The 23,437-nt window shown below is 38.8% G+C and overlaps 1 protein-coding gene across 3 annotated transcripts in view; it reads left to right on the plus strand.

The window, feature by feature from the left end:
* The first annotated feature begins 34 nt into the window (after positions 1 to 34).
* The window catches only part of mapk8b (mitogen-activated protein kinase 8b), a 28,426-nt gene continuing 5,023 nt past the window's right edge, over positions 35 to 23,437 (plus strand). Inside the window, exons 1-11 of one of the 3 annotated variants that reach the window (XM_067488149.1) lie at positions 35 to 294; positions 5,931 to 6,111; positions 8,300 to 8,429; positions 8,965 to 9,023; positions 11,890 to 12,028; positions 14,928 to 15,093; positions 16,204 to 16,275; positions 18,931 to 19,113; positions 19,683 to 19,807; positions 20,954 to 21,017; positions 23,281 to 23,358. In XM_067488149.1, the coding sequence (XP_067344250.1) occupies positions 5,990 to 6,111; positions 8,300 to 8,429; positions 8,965 to 9,023; positions 11,890 to 12,028; positions 14,928 to 15,093; positions 16,204 to 16,275; positions 18,931 to 19,113; positions 19,683 to 19,807; positions 20,954 to 21,017; positions 23,281 to 23,358 (1,138 nt within the window). In that variant the 5' untranslated portion in view covers positions 35 to 294; positions 5,931 to 5,989. Of the gene's footprint in view, positions 295 to 5,930; positions 6,112 to 8,299; positions 8,430 to 8,964; positions 9,024 to 11,889; positions 12,029 to 14,927; positions 15,094 to 16,203; positions 16,276 to 17,192; positions 17,265 to 18,930; positions 19,114 to 19,682; positions 19,808 to 20,953; positions 21,018 to 23,280; positions 23,359 to 23,437 lie in introns of all 3 variants that reach the window. The other 2 variants (XM_067488148.1, XM_067488150.1) reach the window with 2 other exon arrangements.

The following is a 23,437-nucleotide window of genomic DNA, read 5'->3' on the forward strand; positions in this document are numbered from 1 at the left end:
TGAACGTCCCCCGGCTCCTCGTTGTGCAGCCGAGGAAACATCGCAAGGTTTCGACGACGTCGGTATGAAATGGCAGAAAGTGCTTGTCTCACGGAAGCACAGAGATTAGGTTACGTAGAAACTACACATGTATTCTCTGCTGATGCTGGCCTGCTAGTGTGACGGAAACGGGAGAGTATCCGGCGGAAAGAGGGATTAAAGAGGCGTTTTTCCTCCAAAAGACGTCCGGGTTGTGTCTCCAGCGGGGAACGAACGGCGACTGTAGGTCGACACTGTTGGAATTAACCGGAGAGGGTGAGCTCGACATGGGGGTTTTGTTCTCCTTGTGAGACATGTCTGGCGTGTTATTTGGGAGGTGTTTGGATCTGGGCACGGTCTGATTCGAGTGACACACGTTACTGGGAATATGTGTTTACTACAACATACGTGGTGACCACCACAGCAGGCAGGACAGGTCTGGCCTAAGTGGTAAACTGCAACCAGACTAATTGGCTACACGGGAAGCCAACAGCTGTAACCATAGATCCAGTTCGATCTTTACTGTACACACAATAGTAATACAGCAGTTGGATTATAAACCGTGCGCGATGTTGCCAGTCATAGAGTGAAAAGCTAGTGAAGAGCTCAACTAAAACAGTGAGTTCACCTACAGACAATAAAGTCCTTCATGTAAACAAATCACGTAATTACGCCTTTGAATGCGCCCCGTTCTGCAGATATTTACTGTTGTAAAATGATGTTAAAGGTATTTTCTTAACGTGCGTTTATCCTGGATATGACACTGCAGCAGGATCTCTGTTAGTTCACTAACAACACTGAGCAGATTTGATTTTAAAGTTTGGGCAGTAGAAAGGCTGCGGTCCCAATATTTGGGTGTTTGTATGTGATCTGTACAGATGCTTAAACCTCACTGACCTGGTAGGTCTGACGTTAATGTTCATACCAGCACTTGCATAATGTTTTGGTGCAGCAATCAGATGGACAGGTTGCACTCTGCCTCTATAATAAGTTATCTTATCAAATCAGCAGATAAAGTGTGAGGTCTGGAAATGTATTAATATCGGTGATATTAATTAATTCGTTGTGTTTTAGTAGAATTGTCTGATCAAAGGTGGGTTAGGCTGGACATTGCCAAAGATTCCAGTGTGTGTTTGTGTGTGTGTGTGGTTGTGTTTATGTTTCTTGGTTATACTACTGTATCTGTCTGTCCCAGACTGCACTGTACATTGCTAGCAAGATGTTCTAAGCAACGTGCCAAGAGAACAGCAGTGGTCAGCCAAAAGCATCAGGAAATCGGATTCCTGCACCAAAAGAAAAAAAGGTGGCCTGCAGAGATGGGTCTATAAGTCCACAATCCCATCTGGACATCTCAGTGGTTCATTCTGATTAGCCTACTTATATGAGATCATTTTCCTTTTCTCAGTGGGTCAACCAACAGTGTCACTGATTTCTTTTTAACGAACAATCAGTGGCTGCATTAAAAACACCATAATTAGTTTTCATAGGTGGAGTAATTTCTTTGTGTAAAATAAGAGCTGCTCTACAACATGTGCCTATCAGCCTGCTCTAATCTGCCGGCTAAAGCCAGACCTGATGATACACAAAACAAACGAAAGCGCAAGCCACAGTTTCAATAGTCGTGGTTGAGGGTGAAGACAGTTTTCTTGACAAAGAATCATCGCTCTCACTTGTCTTTCCACACCTTTACATGCATGTTCTTTTTCTGTCCTTAATGCTGTGATGTTTCACGTGTTTTGTATTCTGCCCTTGTGCACATATGTTTTGTTAATACACAACATGTGGCTGTTTGAATACGTTTATTGTAGCTATGTAAGGCAAAATGGTTTGGATACCTTTTTATGAGTAGCCCTGTTTAACATACCATGAATCCCTGGTAGGGGTTTCAGAAACCACAGTGCAAGATATTTACTGCCAGGTTTAGTTATGTTCACCAGGTCAAAGTTTACATTTTAAACGTTGTGTAGTTGCACTGTGCCACACAGCAGCGTGTGTGATGTGTTTTTAATGTTTAACACACAGTGATATTTTGGTTTGGGAAATGGTCTCTATCTGCTGGTGTTTGAGACAAAGGAGGGTAAGTTAATAATTACCCACTCATATGATAATATTGGTTAGAAATAGTTTTGTTTATGTCTGTGTTTGTTGTATATGTATTACATATTACCAAGCTCTGTTTGGGTGGAATATTATAAAATATCCCCACATAATTTGTATGCATGCCTCTGTTTATTTGAGAGCATGTTTTGCACTTTATTATCAACTCATACAGATCATCAAATCTAACCTGAGTGACACATTAGTTCAGGAGGTTATGGACACATCTCTTATCATCAGCAAGTAGATTAGGTAAATGTGAATATTACAGAGATGAATCTAAATGTCCTAAATAGCTAGTTGACCGATTCCATCCATCTATCCATTATCTTTCACTGCTCTTCTTGTTTAGGGTCATGGGCTGCTGAAGTGTACCCCAGCAGTCACTGGTCGAGTGGCAGGGTACACCCTGTGCAGGTCACCAGTCTATCTCAGAGCCGTTGGACTTAGTTGTTGTCATTAAAGTTTATGATGTTTGTAATAATCTATATTTGGGCTGCATTTGTTGATAAAATCTATGTTTTAATTTAATTTAGTGTTTTTAGTCACTTTATGATTAGCACTGTTTTATATTGTTAGTGTTGTTTTTGTATTTGGGGGCGGCTGTAGCTCAGTTGGTAATGGCAGTCGTCCACAGACCACAGGGTCAGTGGTTTGATCCCCAGCCGTGGATATATGTCGACGTGTCTCTGGGCAAGACACTGAACCCCTAGCAGCCCATTCCCCTCCCCAGCTGTGCAGTTCCCGTCCAAGCCCGGTAGAAATTGGGGAGGGTTGCGTCAGGAAGGGAATCCGGTGTAAAAACTCCCAAATCAACATGCGGACAATGATCCGCTGTGGCGACCCTGAACTCACGGGATAAGGACAAAAAAACCCACCTGACAATATTTTCATAACTCCTTACTTTTAGGACTTAAGCTAATCATAACCCTCTATTTTTGTGTGACAAAACTGACGAAAATGGAATGCATTATATTTCATAGTAATTACCTTTGGAACCTGCTGCCCAATAGCTTTGGTGCTGATAACATGAAAAGGGCCATTGAGTGGTGTGATAACATCTAAAATGGGTGCATTGTTCACTATTCTTTAAGCTGGTACAAAGGTGGTTTGGTTCCACCTTAGTGTCTGTACAGATCAGGAGAGCTGGCTTTGACGGTTCGGGCGAAAGGGTGTTTTGATGACAAGATGTTTTTTGTGAGACTAGTCTCTGGGCTTCTTTTTTCCGGAAGATTCTCACATACAGTAAAGGAGAAACTGCATACGTGACAAAATTCAGGTCAAGCACAGTTGTCATGCAATGTGAATAACATGTAATAATATGGTTACATTCACAGGGCCTGAATTTGCAGGATTCTCTGCAGGGTTTCAGCACAACACTGCTGTGTATAAAGTCAAAGATTGTAGGTGAGACGGGAGGCATCACTCTTTGTCTAGTTTCAACTGAAGTGAGGCATCCTCTATTGTAACACCACCAGCTGGTCTCACATCTGCATCACCACTTAAAGTTTTATTCATATTATTTTAATAAGTCAGTGTGATCAACTTGGTATACTGAAGCAAGAAGTTGTTGGAAAATTAGATGTGTCATAGTCAATAGGCTCTTAATGTGTAAACATGTTTAACCAACATCCGAAGGCCTGTCTTTTGCTGCTATGTATGCAGAGTGTTTATTTATTGTGTGTTCACTTAGCATCTGTGGTACAAACACGTCTTTAAGAATGAATTAAGTTCAATCTTATCTGATTTTGTGGTTGTATCTGCAGGTTGTGAATATCAATTAGGCTGCTACTGAAAACTGTCTCTGCTACCTGCAGATTTTTTTGAGTCTTAGTTATTCAGGAAAATACCGAGAGAGGCCATTCAGAACCAGGCCAAATATGCACCAGACTAGAGTGGGCCAGAATTGAAGAACTGGGTTAGTCGTTTGAGAAACACAGATGTCCTACACACTTTACTGTCCTTGAATGCATCTTGAACATTAAAACTATTAAACTCAAAACACACAAACAAAACTATTACATTTTTCTGCCGGGGATTGAACCAACAACTGCAAAATTGGTGGACAACCGCTCTACCTTCCCTCGCCAGTCGCTGTTTCTTTTGCTTAACATTAGCTGTTATACTTATGGTCGTCTGATGTTGTTTGATATACTTTTAATTCTATAGAATCATTCTATATAGGTTTATCTGTACTGTGTGTTGCTCCCACCATATTGCAGAACATCTCTTGCTGTCAGATAAAATAACTGAGTTCAGGCTCTCTTGGGAACCTTTTATTCATTCCTGTAGCGCCCGGTTCATCTGCAGACTGTTGACAGGGCTCTCTAGCAGGAGAGAAAAGACGATGTTATGATCAGAGTCAAAGAAAGTCTGCAGTGAAGAGACAAAGATGAAGAGAAACAGGATGGATGAAACAGCAGCAGGGGGGAGAAGCAGGAGGCACAGACAAATATAGTTATCATTTCTCTGGCATTTTGGTCTTATGTGACTTTTTTCTGCTTTTCTAATAAAGATGTGTCCTTTCACCAGTAAGTGTGTTTATATCAGAGCAATGAGCTGTTGCTTTTAGTAATATTTGAGTCTGATAGGCATTGTTTTGGCCAACTCAGCTGAACTTTGTTTTTAGCTTTCTTCTGGTCTGAACCCAACTGGACCTGGTGGTTGTGACTGCAGATCTGTAGATTGAAGAGAGAGAAGAATTGGAATTTAGGAAAGAGCAAAGATCTAAAGAACAGCGCAACAAAAAATAAATAAGTGTAGTGGAGACGAGAGCAAAGAGAGGGAAAAGCTAAGTGATACTGAAAGGTAGGGGTGGACTGACAAATCCAGAGGTCGGGTCACGGTCCGTGGAACATGCAGCTATCATTGCAAAACTGACCTCCTCTGCAGAGTGTTCCAAATTCCACTAATGATTTTTGTCGATCACATACCCAGCATTAAAACCAACTTCCTGCTTCCTCTCTCTGCCTCGACCAGTGCTCTGTTACTCCAAATGTTTCATATAATATGTGCACAGATGTGCGTCAGAGGCTTTTGTGCAGTCTTAGCGTTCGAAGAGTTTATTCCCAGTTTTATGACTGGGAGTCAACACTTTTTGCATTTTGTTATATGTGTATTTTGTTTAACTAATGTTTGTAATTATTTGTTAAACCAGGGCCCACGTAATAGTGAGCAGAAGTCATGATTTCATATTTAGGCTAACTTTTGTTTGTTTTTTGTGAAAACACGAAGTGTGTTCCATTAAATTTCTTCTTCATATTTTAAGACAAATCACCAACCAGTACAGCACAAGCTGTTGGAAGTTAAAAACACAATAAACTACAGATCAGATGAAATAAAACTACAGGTCAGGCATAGCGGGTACTCAGATCATCGTAATAGGGATGCATCTGCATTTGGAAAACTCATTTCTTGACTTCTTCTAAAGCCATTCATCAATATTTGTGCTGTAATCTCTGCTGTCTAAAAACTTCTACAGTGTTCACTTCTCTCTATCCTGCTGTTATCGCAGACATGTCTGAACCTGTTGCCACTCACTCGTTGACTTGTCTGTACTTTCAAGCTATTATGTGTAGCTGGGAACCTGTAGTAACCATGAGAAATTGTGTTCATAATGGGTTGGTACAATATGAACTACTGGACAAAAGATGGTATTCGATTTTAATTGCAGTACTGTTGTATTAGACAGGTTTATCTAGTGTACCTAATAAACTGACTTTATGTCTTGGGCGGATTGTGAAACTGTCATCACTCAGTATGGTTGCATCTGCTTCTGAATTGTGAAATCTGAAGTTGAATCATCTTTTCTTTAGGTCTTGAGAGGAGTGATCCACTTTGATGCCCAGTCACAGTGTTGGTCCAAGGCTTCACAATGAACCGGAACAAGCGTGAAAAGGAGTACTACAGTATAGATGTGGGAGATTCGACTTTTACAGTTTTGAAGCGCTACCAGAACCTCAGACCCATTGGATCCGGAGCACAGGGAATTGTCTGGTGAGTCAAAGGGAAAAACTAGTTAGTAGTTGAGTATCATAAGTTGAAATACAGAAGTTGATGCATCATATAGCTGTAATTGACAGTGCAGTATGCTATTGTGGATTCATGTAAATTAAGAGAATCCGTGTTGAAGGATCTGAAATAGAATCTCCATCACTCATGTCCATGTCCTTGTTCTTGTACTGTAAGGGTTGTGAGGATATGATTCTGTAACGATAATTTTCAGAGCACACCACAGTTGGCATCGTTTACATGTCACACGTTCCAGCGGTTGATTGATTAGCTCATCAAATTTTTTAATTGAAGTCTAATCGGGGCAGTCAGAGCTGAATGAGTTTCGGTTCTTGCAATGTAAAGTAAACATGATGACGTCATGAAAGTTCTCTGCTGTCATTAATCTTTTCTGGTACATTTTCTGGAAATATTTTTAAAATTATGTTATTGTGATATCTACTGAATCAAAAACATTCAATGTTTGGTTTTTTTTGTTTCTTTGGCAGCAACTGAAAATTGCAATAGAGCAGCTACACTCTACTGATAAACCCAGAAATTTCAGTGAGATATACTGTACACTTTGTATAAACAACGATAGAGAAAGTATGTGGTGCACAAAATGATCAGCACCATTTTTAGTTACACTACATTCCCATACAACAAAGAAAAAGGAAAGCTTCAAACTGTGCCCTAGAATTAACGTAAAACTGCTACATTTTCTTTTTTTTTATCTGAATTAATTTGCAAGTGAATTGTTGTCTTTGGGTGCATGTGTTCGTAAACACAACAGTTTGAGTCAAATTTGTATAATGTTCAGTTAGTTCACGAGTTCTCCCAAATTCTACCCAAACAGGGCTGTGCCCAGTATTTCCAGTATGTTGATATATATGTGGCAGCTGGCCACAATATCAACATTGGCCTCTACATATTAACTTCCTACTTAGGTTTTGCCTGTTTTAAATACTAATTTCATTGTAGAGCTGCATGCAGAATTTTTGACTTTAAAGTGTCCACGTTCTCTTTTTTCAGTTTTGATGGTCACTTAATTTTTCATTTTATATTGTCCTGTTCCTGTTTGGAAACATTGGGCGATGGTTCCCCTGTTTAAAAATTCATATTAATGCAAACATTACATCAGCTTTCTAAAGGCTGTGCTCTGTGACACTTAAACTTATTTGGGTTGTTAGAAAAGCCCAGGCTGGAAAATAGTCCAAGCAGCTTCATGTTTTGCTGATAGTTTTGTGGTAATTGTTGTTAATGCCAGTTAATTTTGATGAGGGGATAAAATGTGTGTGCTTTTTGCACGTTGATGGAGGCACAGGCATTTAACACAACAGCACTGTGTGAAAAGAAAGATTGTCTCCTCTGGACAATCTAACCTGACTCAGTGTCTCTTTAGAGAGTTAAAAACTCTCAGAACCAATAGCTCATCATGCATCAGTGTCAGGATCTCCCAGTTAACAGGTAAGTTTTAGTTATTATGTAGACTATTGTTGGAAAACAAATTACAACAGCATTTTGATGATATAGCTGGCTGAGGATGTGTTTGCATAAGTGCTGTAAGATGAGCATCTCACAGGACAATAACGGTAAAAGGCTGAGCCAAGAAACAGGATGCCAGGCAGAACTGTTGACAAGGAATAATAAAACATTTTGCACAGATACTGCTGTGAATTAAACAATTTACTCTATGTGACTGGTTTGTAAAAAGATCTTGTTGAATGGTTTCAACTTTGTTATTTATATTGTTACGGATATAATTTAGTATAATATTGTCATATACTACAAAATACTAACGATAGATTTAAAAAAAAAACTCACATAATTTGACTGCAAATAAGATGAAAGACACATTTTATTTTCAGTTAGACCCCAAGCAGGGTTTTTTCTGAATGTCGTATTTTTATAGTTGGCAACTCTTAGACTCCTGAACACCCCCCAACATGCACAATGGTGCTTACTACTCTATTATGCAGGGAATTTTGTCCTAACTGCTACAGAATACGTTTTGAAAGTGTTTACCTGGTGATTTTGTTGCATCTCTAATATTGCAATCAAGTAGTTAATGATCAGTGTTTAAATAATATTTATGAAAAAATTGTTCTGTGCTGTCATTGAAATCGTAGAATAAGGTTGTATTTGACATGCGTTACCTTTTTGCTGAATTTTTTTCCGTCCTTCTTCATCCCAGTTCAGCATATGACCACAACTTGGAGAGAAACGTCGCCATCAAGAAGCTGAGCCGGCCCTTTCAGAATCAAACTCACGCTAAACGGGCCTACAGAGAACTGGTGCTAATGAAATGTGTCAACCACAAGAATGTAAGAGTTTTGTTGTCGTCTGTCCTTGTAGTGTATCACGTTTTTATCGTTCAAGGTTGCCAGGTGTGACAAAATAGGTATTTCGAAGGTAAACACATATAAGCAAACATAGTTCAGTTTGCTCAAAAAGGAATTAATTGGCAAGAGCAGAGAATCCCTCCATAGAAATAATTTGAAAATAATTTTAGTCCCTATTATGTTTGTGCTGATTCAGGCTGCATTGTAGGTGATTAAATATTGATAAGCACTCATCTTAGTCAAAGTAATGCAAAGCAGTATTGATACTTTCGGCAACATAGCATTTACATTTCCATCTTGCCGCTCTCTACTGCTGAGTCAGGGGCAGGAAAGCCCACAACATTTGATTGACAGGTGGCTTACCACAATGCTGCACATTTTTTTTGTGTTATTATTAATGCCTATGCTGCAGCAGTCAGGGCCTTTCATATGAACTGTTGGCTCTGCTGGTTAGGGCATGTAGAGGTGATGGTGTTGTCATTCATTACGACTTAATACTGTGCTTTTTCCTTTGCAGATAATTGGGCTATTAAATGTATTCACACCGCAGAAAACACTGGAAGAATTCCAAGATGTGTGAGTATTACATGGATAAAATCTGCTCACTGTGTGTTTCTAAAATCAGCAGTATACAGTATACATTATACAGGGGGGAGCTTTGATTATTCATTTGATTTTCTGACTTTTACAAGGTTGTGCAGTTTAGCTTAGTAAAATGTTATTGTGCTACTGACTACGAGTTGATAATACAGACAGATATAATATATATAATATTTAAAATCACATTTAACTAATTGGGCTAACTTAGTTAATTTTCAGGTGGAGATATTTTATCAGAAAATAGTTTTAAATGCTTTTTAAAAGTGAATTGTCACTTTCTTTGTCACTGTCAAAGATGAAGAAAAGTCAAAAAACCCTTTATGATGATTCTGGTAGAATGCACATTTCCCACCTATGACAACTACCTTTTGTATACCCATATATTCATAACTTTATTCACATTTGTATACACTCGGCCTTTAATAAGAGCAACATTGCATAACAGTGTCCTGGACGTGTTTTGAAGTTGACAAGATGTCCATGAGGGAAACTTTAAGAATCACAATGAGAGAAATAGTAGACTATGGTTTGAACAGTAATGGTATTCACAGAATGTTAGAGTAAAACATTGTTGTCATCCCCTCAAAGCTTGTTGTGTGGTGTGTGTGTGTGTGTGTGTGTGCATATGCATGTGTGCATGCATGCGTTTACTGTGCTGTGTCAGCCTGATTGGAGCTAAAAAGAAAACTGGACAAATCATAGCCAGAGGGTTGCAGGGCACAGTTAAAGGATGGAGAACACTCCACTTGTCTAAATGTCTGTTGCACATACTTGTATTAAAGGGTGCATGATGGTGCAAATTTTCTATGCATTTTAGCATATATATTTGTTTATGTGCACTATAAACTTAATTTCCAGAAAGGAAAATGTAATTATGCAATGATTTGAAGATCATTTAAAACCTATTTTTCATTGTAAATAGTAGTGTGTCCTGTCCTGTGTTGTCTGTCTACACTGTCTGTACTGTTGTTTGTCTGCACTGTTTGCACTAGCTTGCACTCGATGCACTTTACATAGCTTGTTTTGTTTTGTACCAGCATGGTTCTTGAGGAGCGTTATCTCGTTTCTACTGTGACAAAGAAATCATATCTAATGTTAATACTGGGAACTGGGAATAATACTGGGAAAGCAACAGGTTAAGATGATGGATGGGTGTAAAGGGAGCATCCCAGAGAGTTCCATCAAATGTGTGTTAAGTATCTTTACATCTAAATGCATTATGTAATTTGGGGATTTTATCATCTGTGGTTTATAATATCAGTCAAACATTCACACAAGCTTAGAAACCAGTGGTTGTGATCTTTGGACCACTGAACAGTGCTGCAATAAAAGCAATCCTATAGTGAAAATGTCTGTGCGCACACACACACACAATATACACAACCCCAGATCAAACAAAGTTGGGACGATGTGTATAACATAAATAAAATCTGAATGCAATGATTTGCATTTGAAATCTCATCAACACATATTTTATTCACAATAGCACATAAACAACATATCAGATGTTGAAACTGAGACATTTTATCATTTCAGATGTGTTGCTGCCATTAAATTCAAAATGAGCTATTTTCCATAAAATGGTAAAATGTCTCAGCTTCAACATCTGATATGTTGTTTTTGTGTAATTGTGAATACAATATGCGTTGATGAGATTTGCAAATCATTGCATTCTGATTTTATTTCCGTTTTACACATCGTCTTCACTTTTTTGAATTGGGGTGGTATAAAAGCAGCTAAGTCACTGACTTAGATGAGCCAAGTGCAGTGAAAAATTATCCTGTGGTCCAACAAGTCAAAATCTGCTAATGAGAAAATCAGAAAACAAATCAGCATCTATGATGAAGGGGAGGCACATTAATGCACACAGCATCAATAACCTCTGTGAAGGCTCCATGAATGCTATGTTTTTCAGGCAAGTCCTTGCTTATTTCAGTAACACATTCTGTACATATTACATCAGCATGGTCTGCAGTAAAAGTGGCCAGGTGCTGAACTGACGTCCCTGCTGTCCAGACCTGTCAACCATTTAAAAAACATTTGAGGCAAAACGTATGGCAAATGAGGCCAAACTGCTGAGCAGCTGAAAAATATATTTTCTCTCAAAACTAAAGGTTTCAGCCTTTTCCGTTCCCTAACATATAGTGTGAAAAGAGATGAAACATGGTGATAATCGTGGCCCACTCCCAACTTTTTTGAAATACATGTCACTGGCATTGAATTTTTTATTTTAAAAAAACATTAAAAAAAAAAACTCGTACATTTCTTATCTTTCTCATCTTAATACTGTTGTGAGTCAAATATTAATTTAAAATTATTTCTAAATTATTGCATGTTTTTTTAAATTTGCATTTTACACAATGACCTAAATTATCCTAACTGGAAATGGAGTTTGTATATGTAACACTATCCTACAAAAAAATTTACAAATATCTTTCTTATCCCAGTGTGAAGCTGCACATATACTTTCTTGCTTTTGCCAAGATCTGAGCTTATTTATTCAATGTAGGAGGTTTGAAGGGACTGATGATGTAGCAGCTGCCAGAAAACATAATGTCATCACATTTATAAAAGGAGCATCCTTTGTGTCAGTTCCTAAATGCCATGTGTGGGTGAGGAAATAACAGTCCAATTTGCAGTTTGGGATTAATTTGAGGTTTGATCAAGCTAAAGCTTCATTTACTCAGTTTATGGTCATTTTGACTTCCATGAAAAATACCAATTACACTGTCGCCTAAGCTGCATCAAATATGAAATAATGACCGGTTAATGTAAAATACCTTGTGATAAATTTTCTCTGTCCATCCATGTGATTATTTCAACCTCTGTGATTTCCCTGTAGATATCTAGTGATGGAGCTGATGGATGCCAACCTCTGCCAGGTGATCCAGATGGAGCTGGACCATGAGAGGCTGTCCTACCTGCTCTACCAGATGCTGTGTGGAATCAAACACCTGCACGCTGCTGGCATCATTCACAGGGTGAAGCAAATTAATTCACATATGTACACTATACTACCTACAAACAGTTTGCACATTTCATCTCCACACTACACACTACGTCCAACAATTATATTGTGACCACATAGATACAAGCTCAAACCAGTATACCGGAAAAGGATCGCCTGCATTTATTTATACATGTGACCGCAAAAACATCAGAGAGATTGGAACATTTCTGGGTTGGTCAACTAGACACAGCAAAGCTCATGAACTCTTGTAAAACCACAACCTCTTGCATTTAATGATTTTTAATGGGTTAAGTAAAAGAGATACAATTCTAGGGCTGCAGGTAATGATAATTTTGACTTTTGCATCATATTTGTGAAACTATAAATAGAAAAAACTGCTACAAATGACGAAAATGAACACATAATTGTTGTTGCTTTAGATATTTATTGTGTGTTAATTGTGTAGCTCGAGAGATGTCGGTAGCCAGACTTGTTTCCTTTGTACAGTCTACTTGTTTCCATCCATCTTTATGCTAAGCAAAGCTAATGTGCTGCTGGTGGTAGCTTCATACTTGCAGTTAAAGCCATTCAAGGTCATATATGAAAACCAGATAAGGTGTTGCTCAGCAAATATGAAGTTAGACTTTGTAGTAAAACAAACTCACTTCCAGGTGTTCGTATTCACTGGATGACACACAATTTGCACACCCTGAAGCATCCGCAGCCATATACAGAAAAATCGCTCTTGTATAAATAACACACAATCACACACACACAAACAAACCCAAACACACACTGACAGCTCTGTCAATCAGCCTGAGTGGAAGAAGCAGCAGTAGATTAGTGAAGCCTCTCTTGCTCTGCCAGCCAGAACTAAATGAGCCACGGGCGGAGCTAACCAGTCTCGCTCGCCGCGGCACAGCACGCAAAGCTTTCATAAGATGAGCAGATGCAATATGAGTCATGGATTGTCAGAGATTTAGCTTTCTCGTTTTTGTGGCCATTGATTCTGTGATGAGGACTCTCTAGTCCTCTGTAGTTGCTCTGAACTGCAAAGAATGTTTTGCTTTCCATCAAGACAGTCAAACACAGCACTGACATGCAGTAGCTCCACATTCTAATGGTCTCATTGTCAGGAAGTGATGATAAAAATTCATCACTTAACGTCATTATACAGATTTGCACCTCTAATAGATTTCTGTTTTACAGAAAATGTGTGCTGTATTGTTTGTTATTGAATATTTGCTGAAATGTTTGGGCCACTTTACAAGGTGTTTATTATAGCACAATGTCATTTTTGTTATGCCGAATCCTAATTAGTCAACCCTGTCATGGCGAGCAAATTTGTTGTAATAATTCAGCTGGCGAGCAGCCATTTGTAGATTGTAGCTGTACGCAGCATAGTTATAACAAGATGCCTTATGGGTTGGTAATGTGAAGAACATGAAAGATGAAAATGTCAGGTTAGTTTGTGAGCATTAGCTTCAGAAGAGGGGAACCATTTCCTCCAAAAGTCAAACCATTTCATGTCCTTTGTCACTTTTCAGGAAAGTACTCAAAAACCAGACTCAAGTCAAAGTAGAAAAACACAAACAACAAAAAGTTATTCTAGTAAAAGTACCCACTGACATGCTTTCCATTTTACCTGATGTATTCAAAGTAAAAGTACTTGACCATTTTCATCGTCTCTGTCCTGTTCTGGGGGGGCGCGTTAACTAATTAATAGTATGATGTGTTGAAGGTGTTTTTTTGTTTTATGACCAATAACTTTTTCAGTCAAAACTTCTCAAGTTGCAACATCACATACAACAAGGAAATAAGGCCACAAAAAAAAAAACATAACAAAAAGAAAATATGAGTGTAAAGGTCTGTGGTTGTCTTGTAGCAATATTTTCTTTATTCTCACTTGATTTATTCCAAGTAAACACAGTGGATGGCTGCGTATAATGCTATGCATTAGCACATGTGGCTGCCTTCCTTCAGAAATAGAGGAGAACCAAATGTCCACTTTGGCTGTGTGCGCTCCTGCGAAGTACATGCAGATCTCAGCACAACACGTCAAAGAGTGAAATTACTGCTTAGCGGGTCACTTTGAGTACTGCTAATATGTAAAAAAGTAGTTTTTAAAGAAAACTATGGAGGGAGAAAAAACTAACTTTATTTTAGGGCCAAGACAGAGAGACACAAAGAGACAAATCATTTAAACTTACATTTACACCTACGGCCAATTTAGAGTCACATATCCTAAAATGCAAGTACCGAAAGTACTTGTACTTTGATAATTTCAACCACCACAGTTACAACTGGTTATATCTCAATGTCTTGTTTCTTGGTGGAGGTAAATGAAATAAAACAGAGCAGAATATAATGCAGCACTGATATAAAAACATTAAAGGCAGGGAAAAGGTTAAATACAAGTAAACACTGAACCAAGCAAAACAAAGACCGTGCGTCTGCTGTGATACATCATGTCTGCTGGAATTTGTTTTTTGTACTGTGCAATAATAAATGGTGGCTACTTCTCCACTACACCAGCTACAGTGTTTCCCATATAAAGAATTTGTTTGGAGGTAGTTGTTTGCATGTTGTATTTGTCATGTACTTAAAATGATTTTGGTGCATTTAGATGACTTGAAAGACTTGTCTTACAGATGGCGTTACATTTTCTTGCCTATGTTTTGCTGTACCACCAGGCTTTACCTTGGGGATGTGTGTGTTAGTAAGGCTATCCCGTGAAAGTCCATGAGTTGAATGATCTGCCCTTTTATTTAATTATTTTTTTTTTTAGCCCTTTACCGGACTTGGCCCATTAACTTGCACTTGTAGGCAAATTTTAGTAAAGCACTTACACAAAAAACACATATGAGCGTAAACATACAACATAAATTTAGACCAGGTTCGTAACTTTCTTTGTTGTGTTTTCTGACCAGGACCTGAAGCCCAGTAACATTGTGGTGAAGTCTGACTGCACTCTAAAGATCCTGGATTTCGGCCTGGCCAGGACAGCCGCTACTGGCCTACTCATGACGCCTTATGTGGTCACCCGCTACTACCGCGCCCCTGAAGTCATCCTAGGCATGGGGTACCAGGCCAATGGTGAGTGCAGGAAATGGCTTCTTGACAGCGATTGGCCAGTGAGGAGCTACTGCCTGGCCTGCTGCATGCGCCCCCCCCCCCTCCCCCCCCCTCATTTTTTAAAATATTTTTTTAAGCTCACCTCCAAAACACTTACAATCTCACACATACACACACTCTCCACAAACCTTTATTGTTACACTCAGTTGGCATGTTGGCCATTGGTGCTTTCTGGGAAACTTCCTGTCAGAGAACTTCAGTGACCAGCGGTGCTTTAGTATGCTTTTGATGTTTTATCAAGAGATTACTCATCTTCAGCTCGGTCGAGCTTGGCTCAAAAAAAAGGGAAAAAAACCACTAGAACAAATACAAGCACTTGTGCATACTTCAGCATTTTCACTTGGCACTACTGCTCGGAACATAATGGCAGTTTCTGCAAGACGGGTCATTAGATATGAAGCTAGAGTCAGAGTTAGCATAAAAGTTGGCAAGAAAACAGCTTACTAAACATGCAAACTTCATTTAAATAATATGCTTTATCTGGATTGTTAAATGTTCAGAGTGTTATCTATATGAACAAGTTGTGGTTTTATAATGGGATTTGTTGTTAGTGAATGTTGGGATATTCAGCTTGTTGATTAGTGAGCTGTAGCAAACTAATGAGGCGCATTATACCACATTCGGACTAACCACTACCCCCCTGCTGCCAGCGTTTTGTGCTAAGCTAAGCACCCACTAGCACTAGCTTCATGTTCAGAGCAGAAACACAAGAGAAGTGTCAATCTGCTGCAATAAACAACAGTAGCATTTTCCCCAAAATGTTTGACTTTTCTTTAGGATAGAGTCTTAAAATAAGGCTTCCTAAGACTAGGTATTAATAGTCAGAAATGTAATGGCTCATTAAAAAAAAAGTCAATTTCTGGATTTAAAAATACATCAAGAGTAAAGATTTCAATTAGAAATCCTGATGTGGATGCAGATACATGATGCTTCATTACAACTAAACCCAGAAGAAAATACTAATACTCTTTCCTTTAGTTCCCTGACCAAGAACATTGTCCCTTATTTTTCTGCTGACTTGTTTTTATTTTGCTAATCTCTTCTCCCTCCTTTAATGCTGCACATATGTAGTGGATATTTGGGCTGTGGGCTGCATTATGGCAGAAATGGTTCGCCACAAAATCCTTTTTCCCGGAAGGGATTGTATCCTTGAACTGCTGGCAGCAGTGTCTTGACGTTTCTTGTGAAACAATCATATCACAAAAATAGTCTTTTCAAACCATTATTTTTTTCCTTAGCAAATGGGAAGCATGGAGATCACATCTTTTGAGCAACTATAAAATTCTATTTCTCACATGTGCCTGACACTTGCAACCACTTGTTTCTTCCTACGGATGTGCACACACACGACCCTCACTTCACTCACCTCAGCAGCAGTGCTGTTGCTTCATGCTAAATTATAGTCACATGAAACACCTGAAATAGAATTTTACAGTTTGTTCACCCAAAGCCAAGAACTGAACTGCAAAAAAAAAAAAACCCTCTTCTACCCTCAAACTGCATTTCCCAGCACAATTAATACAAAAAACAAACTGATTTGTTTAAATTTATTGACTGGTTTTATCCAGATATTTATACTGAATGAATTGTTGGCAAATATTTTAGACTTTTAATTACACATGACATGTCACATGCGAGTCAGAATTCTTATTTATGGGAATATTCCTGTTTAACCCATGCGACATGTATTGCAGTGAGGGTGGGAAAATAGAGAAGATCTTAAAAGATTTATTGCACCTTAAGTAGAAATAACGCTAATAATATTGCTGTTCCATCAGAAATGAGCAGCAGAAACAGTTTATGCTATCAAAAAAAGAATCATAATGATCTTTAGCTTTGTGGGACTCTGACCCAAGTTTTGAGAGTACCCTCAATTGTACGCAGTTCATTTTTGTCATGTATGACACACGTCACCTGGCGTGCACATCATCTTGTCTTTATTTTACCCTTTTGTTCCTTTGATATGTGTTTTTTCTGTTTTTTTGTTTTTTGATTTTTTTCGTTTTTTGATTTTTTTCAGTCCTGCATGCTAATTTGGTTGTTGTCATTTCATTTTTCAGTTGATGTCTGGTCTGTTGGCTGCATCATGGCCGAAATGGTCCGAGGTAGTGTGTTGTTTCCAGGCACTGATCGTATCCTTAAGTTGATCCCCCATCGAAAACCCCAAATGTTGTCTCACCTCATCATTTGTCTGACATCTTGTTCATATCTTTCCACACAGACCAGAAGTCATTTATTTCAGTGAATCACAAGATTAATCCCTTTAGCGCCTTGATCAAATCTGTTCAGCAAAAGCAACATATTTTCAGTGTTGACATTTCTTGAACATAAAATACTAATTAATGACAGTTCTTTGAGCCTGCATGCACATAAGGATTGTTTTGGAACTGGTAAACCTCAGCGAAGTTCAGCCATCATTAATGTAATTTCCCACATGTCTAACATGAATAAACTCGTGAGTAGTTGTGTATTATTTTATTATATATATTTTGTAAGATTTGTTTGTTTATTTACAATGTTGTTATACATGTTTTCTTTTATATGAAATATCAGCATTAAATAGAATATTGTTGTTTTATTTGAATTTTGCGAATGCTGTCAGTATGTCTGTAACTGTTAACTTTGAAATCTTTTGGTTTACCTGGCAGTTCTTGCCTTATTAAGCTAATAGTTGCTCAACACTGTAATATGATTATAATAGTTAACTAAGGTAACTGATAGAGTTTTCAATCGATTAACAAATATAATTGCAAACTGTAGGTAATTGAAGTGAAATTCAAATTAATTTCACATTTTATTTATTCAGAATTAGCTGTAATGGGTCACAAGTTTTAATACTCCTATTTCGAATAGCAGAGGACATGTGGTACTGATGGTACAGAATTGACTGACAAACAAAACTCTTTTTTATTGCTGGGTGAGGTTTAAAATAATTATAGAAATCAGTCACTATCCCTTACTGATAATTTTTTCTTATCCATCTGAAGTGGTTCACTGGTACAGCTGGTAGAGGAAGGGGGCAAGTTTAGTGTTGAGGCTGTTAATAAACACCAGCAGAACTTGCTCAGCTATCACGTAATGTGGCAAATCAGGCTAAACTGTTACGATACCATACTGACAGCATATTCCTACCAATTAGTGATTAGACAAAAAAACTAGTTAACACATACATTGCTGTTTTACGTTTATGCTTGTTTGCTGGGTATTTTAATGAACTGCTTTTAATGGTGTGTGTGTGTGTGTGTGGATTCATGTCCCTGGCTGACTGTGGCCTCTCTGTGTGGAGTTTGCATGTTCTCCCTTTGCATGGGTTTTATTTGCCTACTCCAGTTACCTCCCACAGTCCAAAGACATGCGTTTTAGGTTAATTGGTGATTCCAAAATGCCTGTAGATGTGAATGTGAGTGTGAGTGGTTGTTTTTCTGTGTATGTCTATCTGTGTTGGACCTGAGATGGACTGGCGACCTGGCCAGGGTGGACCCCACCTTTTGCCCAATGAGTCCAACTCCCCATGACCCTACAAAGGATAAGCGGCTGCATATAATGCGATGGATGGATGATTTAATTATGGTATTTTGACTTTTAGTCCAAAACATCTTGGAGCACAGAAGGGTGGTACGTTGTGCAATGCAACGTCATGATCCAAGCAAAGGTGTATGAGGGCAGTCACAGGAAGGACTGATTCTGAGTTTCATGTTAACACTAGATTAAGTTGCCCATTGTAGCTTTAACATTGAAATATCCATTTGTTTTTTTCTGAACCGAGCCCAGTGCTTTTCTTAATAATATAACCTTAAGATATCGACCAGTGGAATAAGGTGATTGAGCAGCTGGGGACACCGTCTCAAGAGTTCCTAATGAAGCTCAACCAGTCAGTGAGGACCTATGTGGAGAACCGGCCACGGTACGCCGGCTACAGCTTTGAGAAGCTTTTCCCTGATGTCTTGTTTCCTGCAGACTCCGAACATAACAAACTGAAAGGTAAGTACAATATTGCTGTTCCAAGTCATGGTAAAATGATGCTGAAACTCAAGAAAAACAAAAGGCTGTTATCCTAAAATACTGATATTTGCTTATTTGTATCTATTTTTTAAATAATAAATTAAATAAAGGACCATCAAGGGTCACAGAGGATGTATCCAAGCACTCGCAAAGCCGAAATATAATTTTTTTTTCTCCAAATGACATCAGTTGGTGTTGCCTTCTCAATTTGTGCAACCTTACAAACACATACTGAGAGAGAAGCCCAAGTGACAAATTGATTTTGTCCGGTTGCCTCACGTTAAGCTTTTCTTACGGGAGCTGGAATTTTTTGACAAAGTCATTTACTGTGAGCAGAAATTTACCTCAAGCATGTCTTCATGTGTAAATTGAGGAAAGATGACAGGAACATTCACAGCAAGCACCACAGAGAAAGATCTTGTTTCTGTCCTGGTTAATTTACAGACAGGAATATGTGACAATTCCAACTCAATTGCAGAATAGAAACTTGTTTAGTTGAAAGCCAAAAATGCACCTTTTTTATTTATTTTGTCACAACTTCTTTTCAGCAAGTCAAGCTCGTGACTTACTCTCCAAAATGCTAGTAATAGATGCATCGAAACGTATCTCGGTGGATGAGGCTCTGCAGCACCCTTACATCAACGTGTGGTACGACCCGACTGAAGTGGAGGCAGTAAGTGTGGGCTTTTAAATTACTTTAATTGTCCTGATTTGTATTGCTATATAATTAGTCGTTCATTGCAAAATTTGGGGTAAATTGCCTTTATCTATTAAAAGTTTTTTTGCACACAAATTACCAGATCTTTTAGGTGTCACGACTACAAACTCTAAAACTCTTTTGACTCTTCTCTCTGAAAATGTATGTGCCCTGCATGTGAAATCTATGTTTGCGCTTGCGTTGTTTTTGGTGACAATCCCTTGTGCTCTCCTTGGAAACACTATGACTCAGCCAGTGCAAATTGATTGTGCATTGGGAGATGAAGTGTGTTGTTGTTTTCTTTCCTCTCTTCTGAGACATTAAATGATTCCTCAGAGCTGACAACTTAACCTTGAGAAGTGCAGGTTTGCACATAGTTGTAGCTCTTTGTACTGCACAAATACATCAAATTTCAGTTTGACTCTGGGGAGCATAGAGAGAAGCGTCTCTCACTAATGGTTTTCAGGTAGTTTATTCCAGCTGTGATGGTATTTTCCTGGAAATGTGTTTTCACACCAAAGTACTAAATGGGTTAAATGTGAGGCACATTCATGCAGCTGTTTTCTGTCTCTTGCCATCATTAGCTAACTTTCTAAGGTTTGGCCTGAATTTACTTTTAGTTATGTAGTTTAGGACATGTTTAGGACTTAGTCATCTGCTAGAGTGTAGTGTGAAATTGGGATGAAAACATGGAAATGTTTTTTTGGACATCTAAATTGTTAAAAGGGTTAAAGTTTATTTCATATTGTCAGTATTAGCATCCATGTGTCCTGTAGCAAGACCTAAATCCATAATCTAGATTCAACATCAACTTCAAAATTATCTGTACGTCAACTTGAGTAAAGATTGTTTGTACTTATTCCACCTCTGGTTACAGAGGGAGGTACTAAGACTAAAGTCTATCAAAATTCGGATGTAAGTGTCCTTGTGTTTCAATGGGGTCAAAGTATAACAGGAGGCATGTCCAGCCGTTAGGGGATTTCTTAGTCTGATATGCAAATTGGAGTGTGTCTAGGGTCTCAGGTAGGATGGATTTTGATCTGCTACATGACTAACTGAAGTACACTTCAAGAGTGGAATAACAAAACAAAAAAATCTGTCTGTCTGCTTGTATTTTTCCAGCCACCACCTGTGATCACAGACAAGCAGCTGGATGAGAGAGAGCACACAGTGGAGGAGTGGAAAGGTATAGAAGACCCTCACCTTCCCTTTTTTTAAGCACTTTAGTTTTCCAGTGTGATCCTGAAGGTTGCCTGCATCATGTGGGACATTTTAATCTTCATTCTTAATCTTAGAAGCATATGTACACATTCAAATTTTACTCTAACACTAGAAAAAACTAATGCACATCTTTTGCACTAATTTGCTGTTTTCACTGCCATTAAGGTGAATGGAAGATTGTATTTGACCTGCATTTGTTGTACACTATTAATCTGCCAATTTCATATAAATATGCTATATTGTTTAGCTGTGATGAAATCAATTGAAAAAGATAAATAAGAGTCTATAGGTGTCTTAAAGTTATAGCGTGCAAAATCTTTCACATGTGGTTTTAATAGAAATATGCTCCAACACCTACCCTAATGTGGAGAGATGTGATGGAAACCTCCTGTGTGTCACTGAACAGTACTGGCAGTTGTGCAAAGATATTTGCTTCGAAAAGCGTTTTTAATGATGCTGCCTTCAGACAGTTTGGAAGACAGCAATGGTTTCTGCTTGATTAGGAAGGATTGTAGCATTCTTGTTTATTGGAACTTAAAAATCAAAACCACATGAAGCGCTTTGTGGATAGTATCAGAGCTTAAAGAACTGAGAGAGAGTTGGGCAGAGCAGAGCGGACAGAAAGGCAGCAAGCTCCCCATTTCGAGTTTACCTGCCTGCTACGACCTTTTTGCATGGAGCATGCATATTCTCCTCCGTGCCTGCGTGGGTGTCTGTCTGTGTATGTCTCTCTTTGCTGGCCCTGAGATACATTGGGGGCCCAGTGTCAGCTGGGATAGGCTCTTTGCCCCCAACGACCCTGAACAGGATAAGTGGCTAAAGATAACGCATAGAGGAAAGTCAATCAAATGCAACATGTAAATGAAAAATAGAATGTAAGCAGCAATTGACTCCACCACACCAGATGGAAAGTTTTAACAGACAGTAAGAAACACTTCCTCTGTTAAATATTATTCCGTCCACTGTGAGAGAGTGATAATGACTGCAGCAGATTTAGACTTGGGGACCATGTTGGTGTTTCCTGATTCTACATAGACTGCTAGAAGTTTCTTCACACATCTCTTACCTAATAAATAAAGTATGATCATGCATTTGGCAGGTTTGTGGTTAAACATAAATGTGATTAAATCAAACACGTAAAATGACATTTGGTACTCTAAAGTATATTTCGCTTGCTCGTGTTGGTAACATGACTTTAGTTTGTGGTAATTTACACGATATAGACACATAACGAAGGTTCTAAGTTAAGGGAAAAAATGTAAAGCTGGATAAACTACTTTAAATGATTAAAGTTTAATATTTTTAATGCAACCACAAGGGGACACAAGCCAGTGTCTTTTTGTGCCAGTCCCAAGTCTAAGTAAATGCAGAGGGTTGTGTCAGGAAGGGGATCCAACCTAAAACACATGCCAAATTTAACATGCGAATCATGATGTCCACACCGAAGGGGACTTCCATACTGGATCGGTGTTAACAACGACCAACACCACCGGTGCTGTTGACCTACAGGGTGTCGGTGGAAATTGGGCTACTGTTGGTCAAAGAATAAGAGGATTTGTAGGCTGCGACAGAAGAGAAAAGCGGAGAGTGCAGGACTGAAGTAGGGACTTTGAATTTTGGGACTATGACAGGGAATGGTTGGAGTTGGTTGACATGATGCAGAGAAGGAAGGTGGACATACTGTGTGTCCAGGAGACCAGGTGGAAAGGTAGCAAGGCTCGAAGCTTAGGAGCAGGGACTCATGTTAGATGTGTTGGAGGTAAAGTCAGAGAGGCCAGATTGAGGTGGTTTGGACATGTTCAGAGGAGAAACTGTGAATATAATAGAAGGATGCTGAGGATGGAGTTGCCAGGCAGGAGGTCTAGAGGAAGATCAAAGAGGAGATTTATGGATGTACTGAGAGAGGACATGAAGTTAGTAGCTGTGAGAGAAGAGGATGCAGAGGACAGGGTTAGATGCACATGATTCGCTGTGAAGACCCCTGAAAGGGAAACAGCAGAAAGGAAAAGAAGATTTCACGTATCAATTTCCTGGTATGATAATGCATAGGGATATCTAATATAGTCAGTCTTCTCTGTATCTTAATGTTGTTATAGAAGTTGGTAACAGAGGCACAATTTTCCACATTAGCAAATGTATTCACAGTTATAACGAAAATTCACTGTCTTACCTTCACTTTTGTCCTGACCTGCTAACTGTCTTTAATGCTTGTGCTATGTTTAATGCAGAGTTGATATACAAAGAAGTGTTGGACTGGGAAGAAAGAACAAAGAATGGTGTCATCAGGGGACAGCCAGCATCCATAGGTTAGTGGAGCTCCGTGTGTGTGTGTGTGTGTGTGTGTGTGTGTGTGTGTGTGTGTGTGTGTGTGTGTGTGTGTGTGTG

The sequence above is a fragment of the Channa argus genome, chromosome 20 (genome assembly GCF_033026475.1).
Source record: "Channa argus isolate prfri chromosome 20, Channa argus male v1.0, whole genome shotgun sequence".
NCBI classification, from domain to species: Eukaryota; Metazoa; Chordata; class Actinopteri; order Anabantiformes; family Channidae; genus Channa; species Channa argus.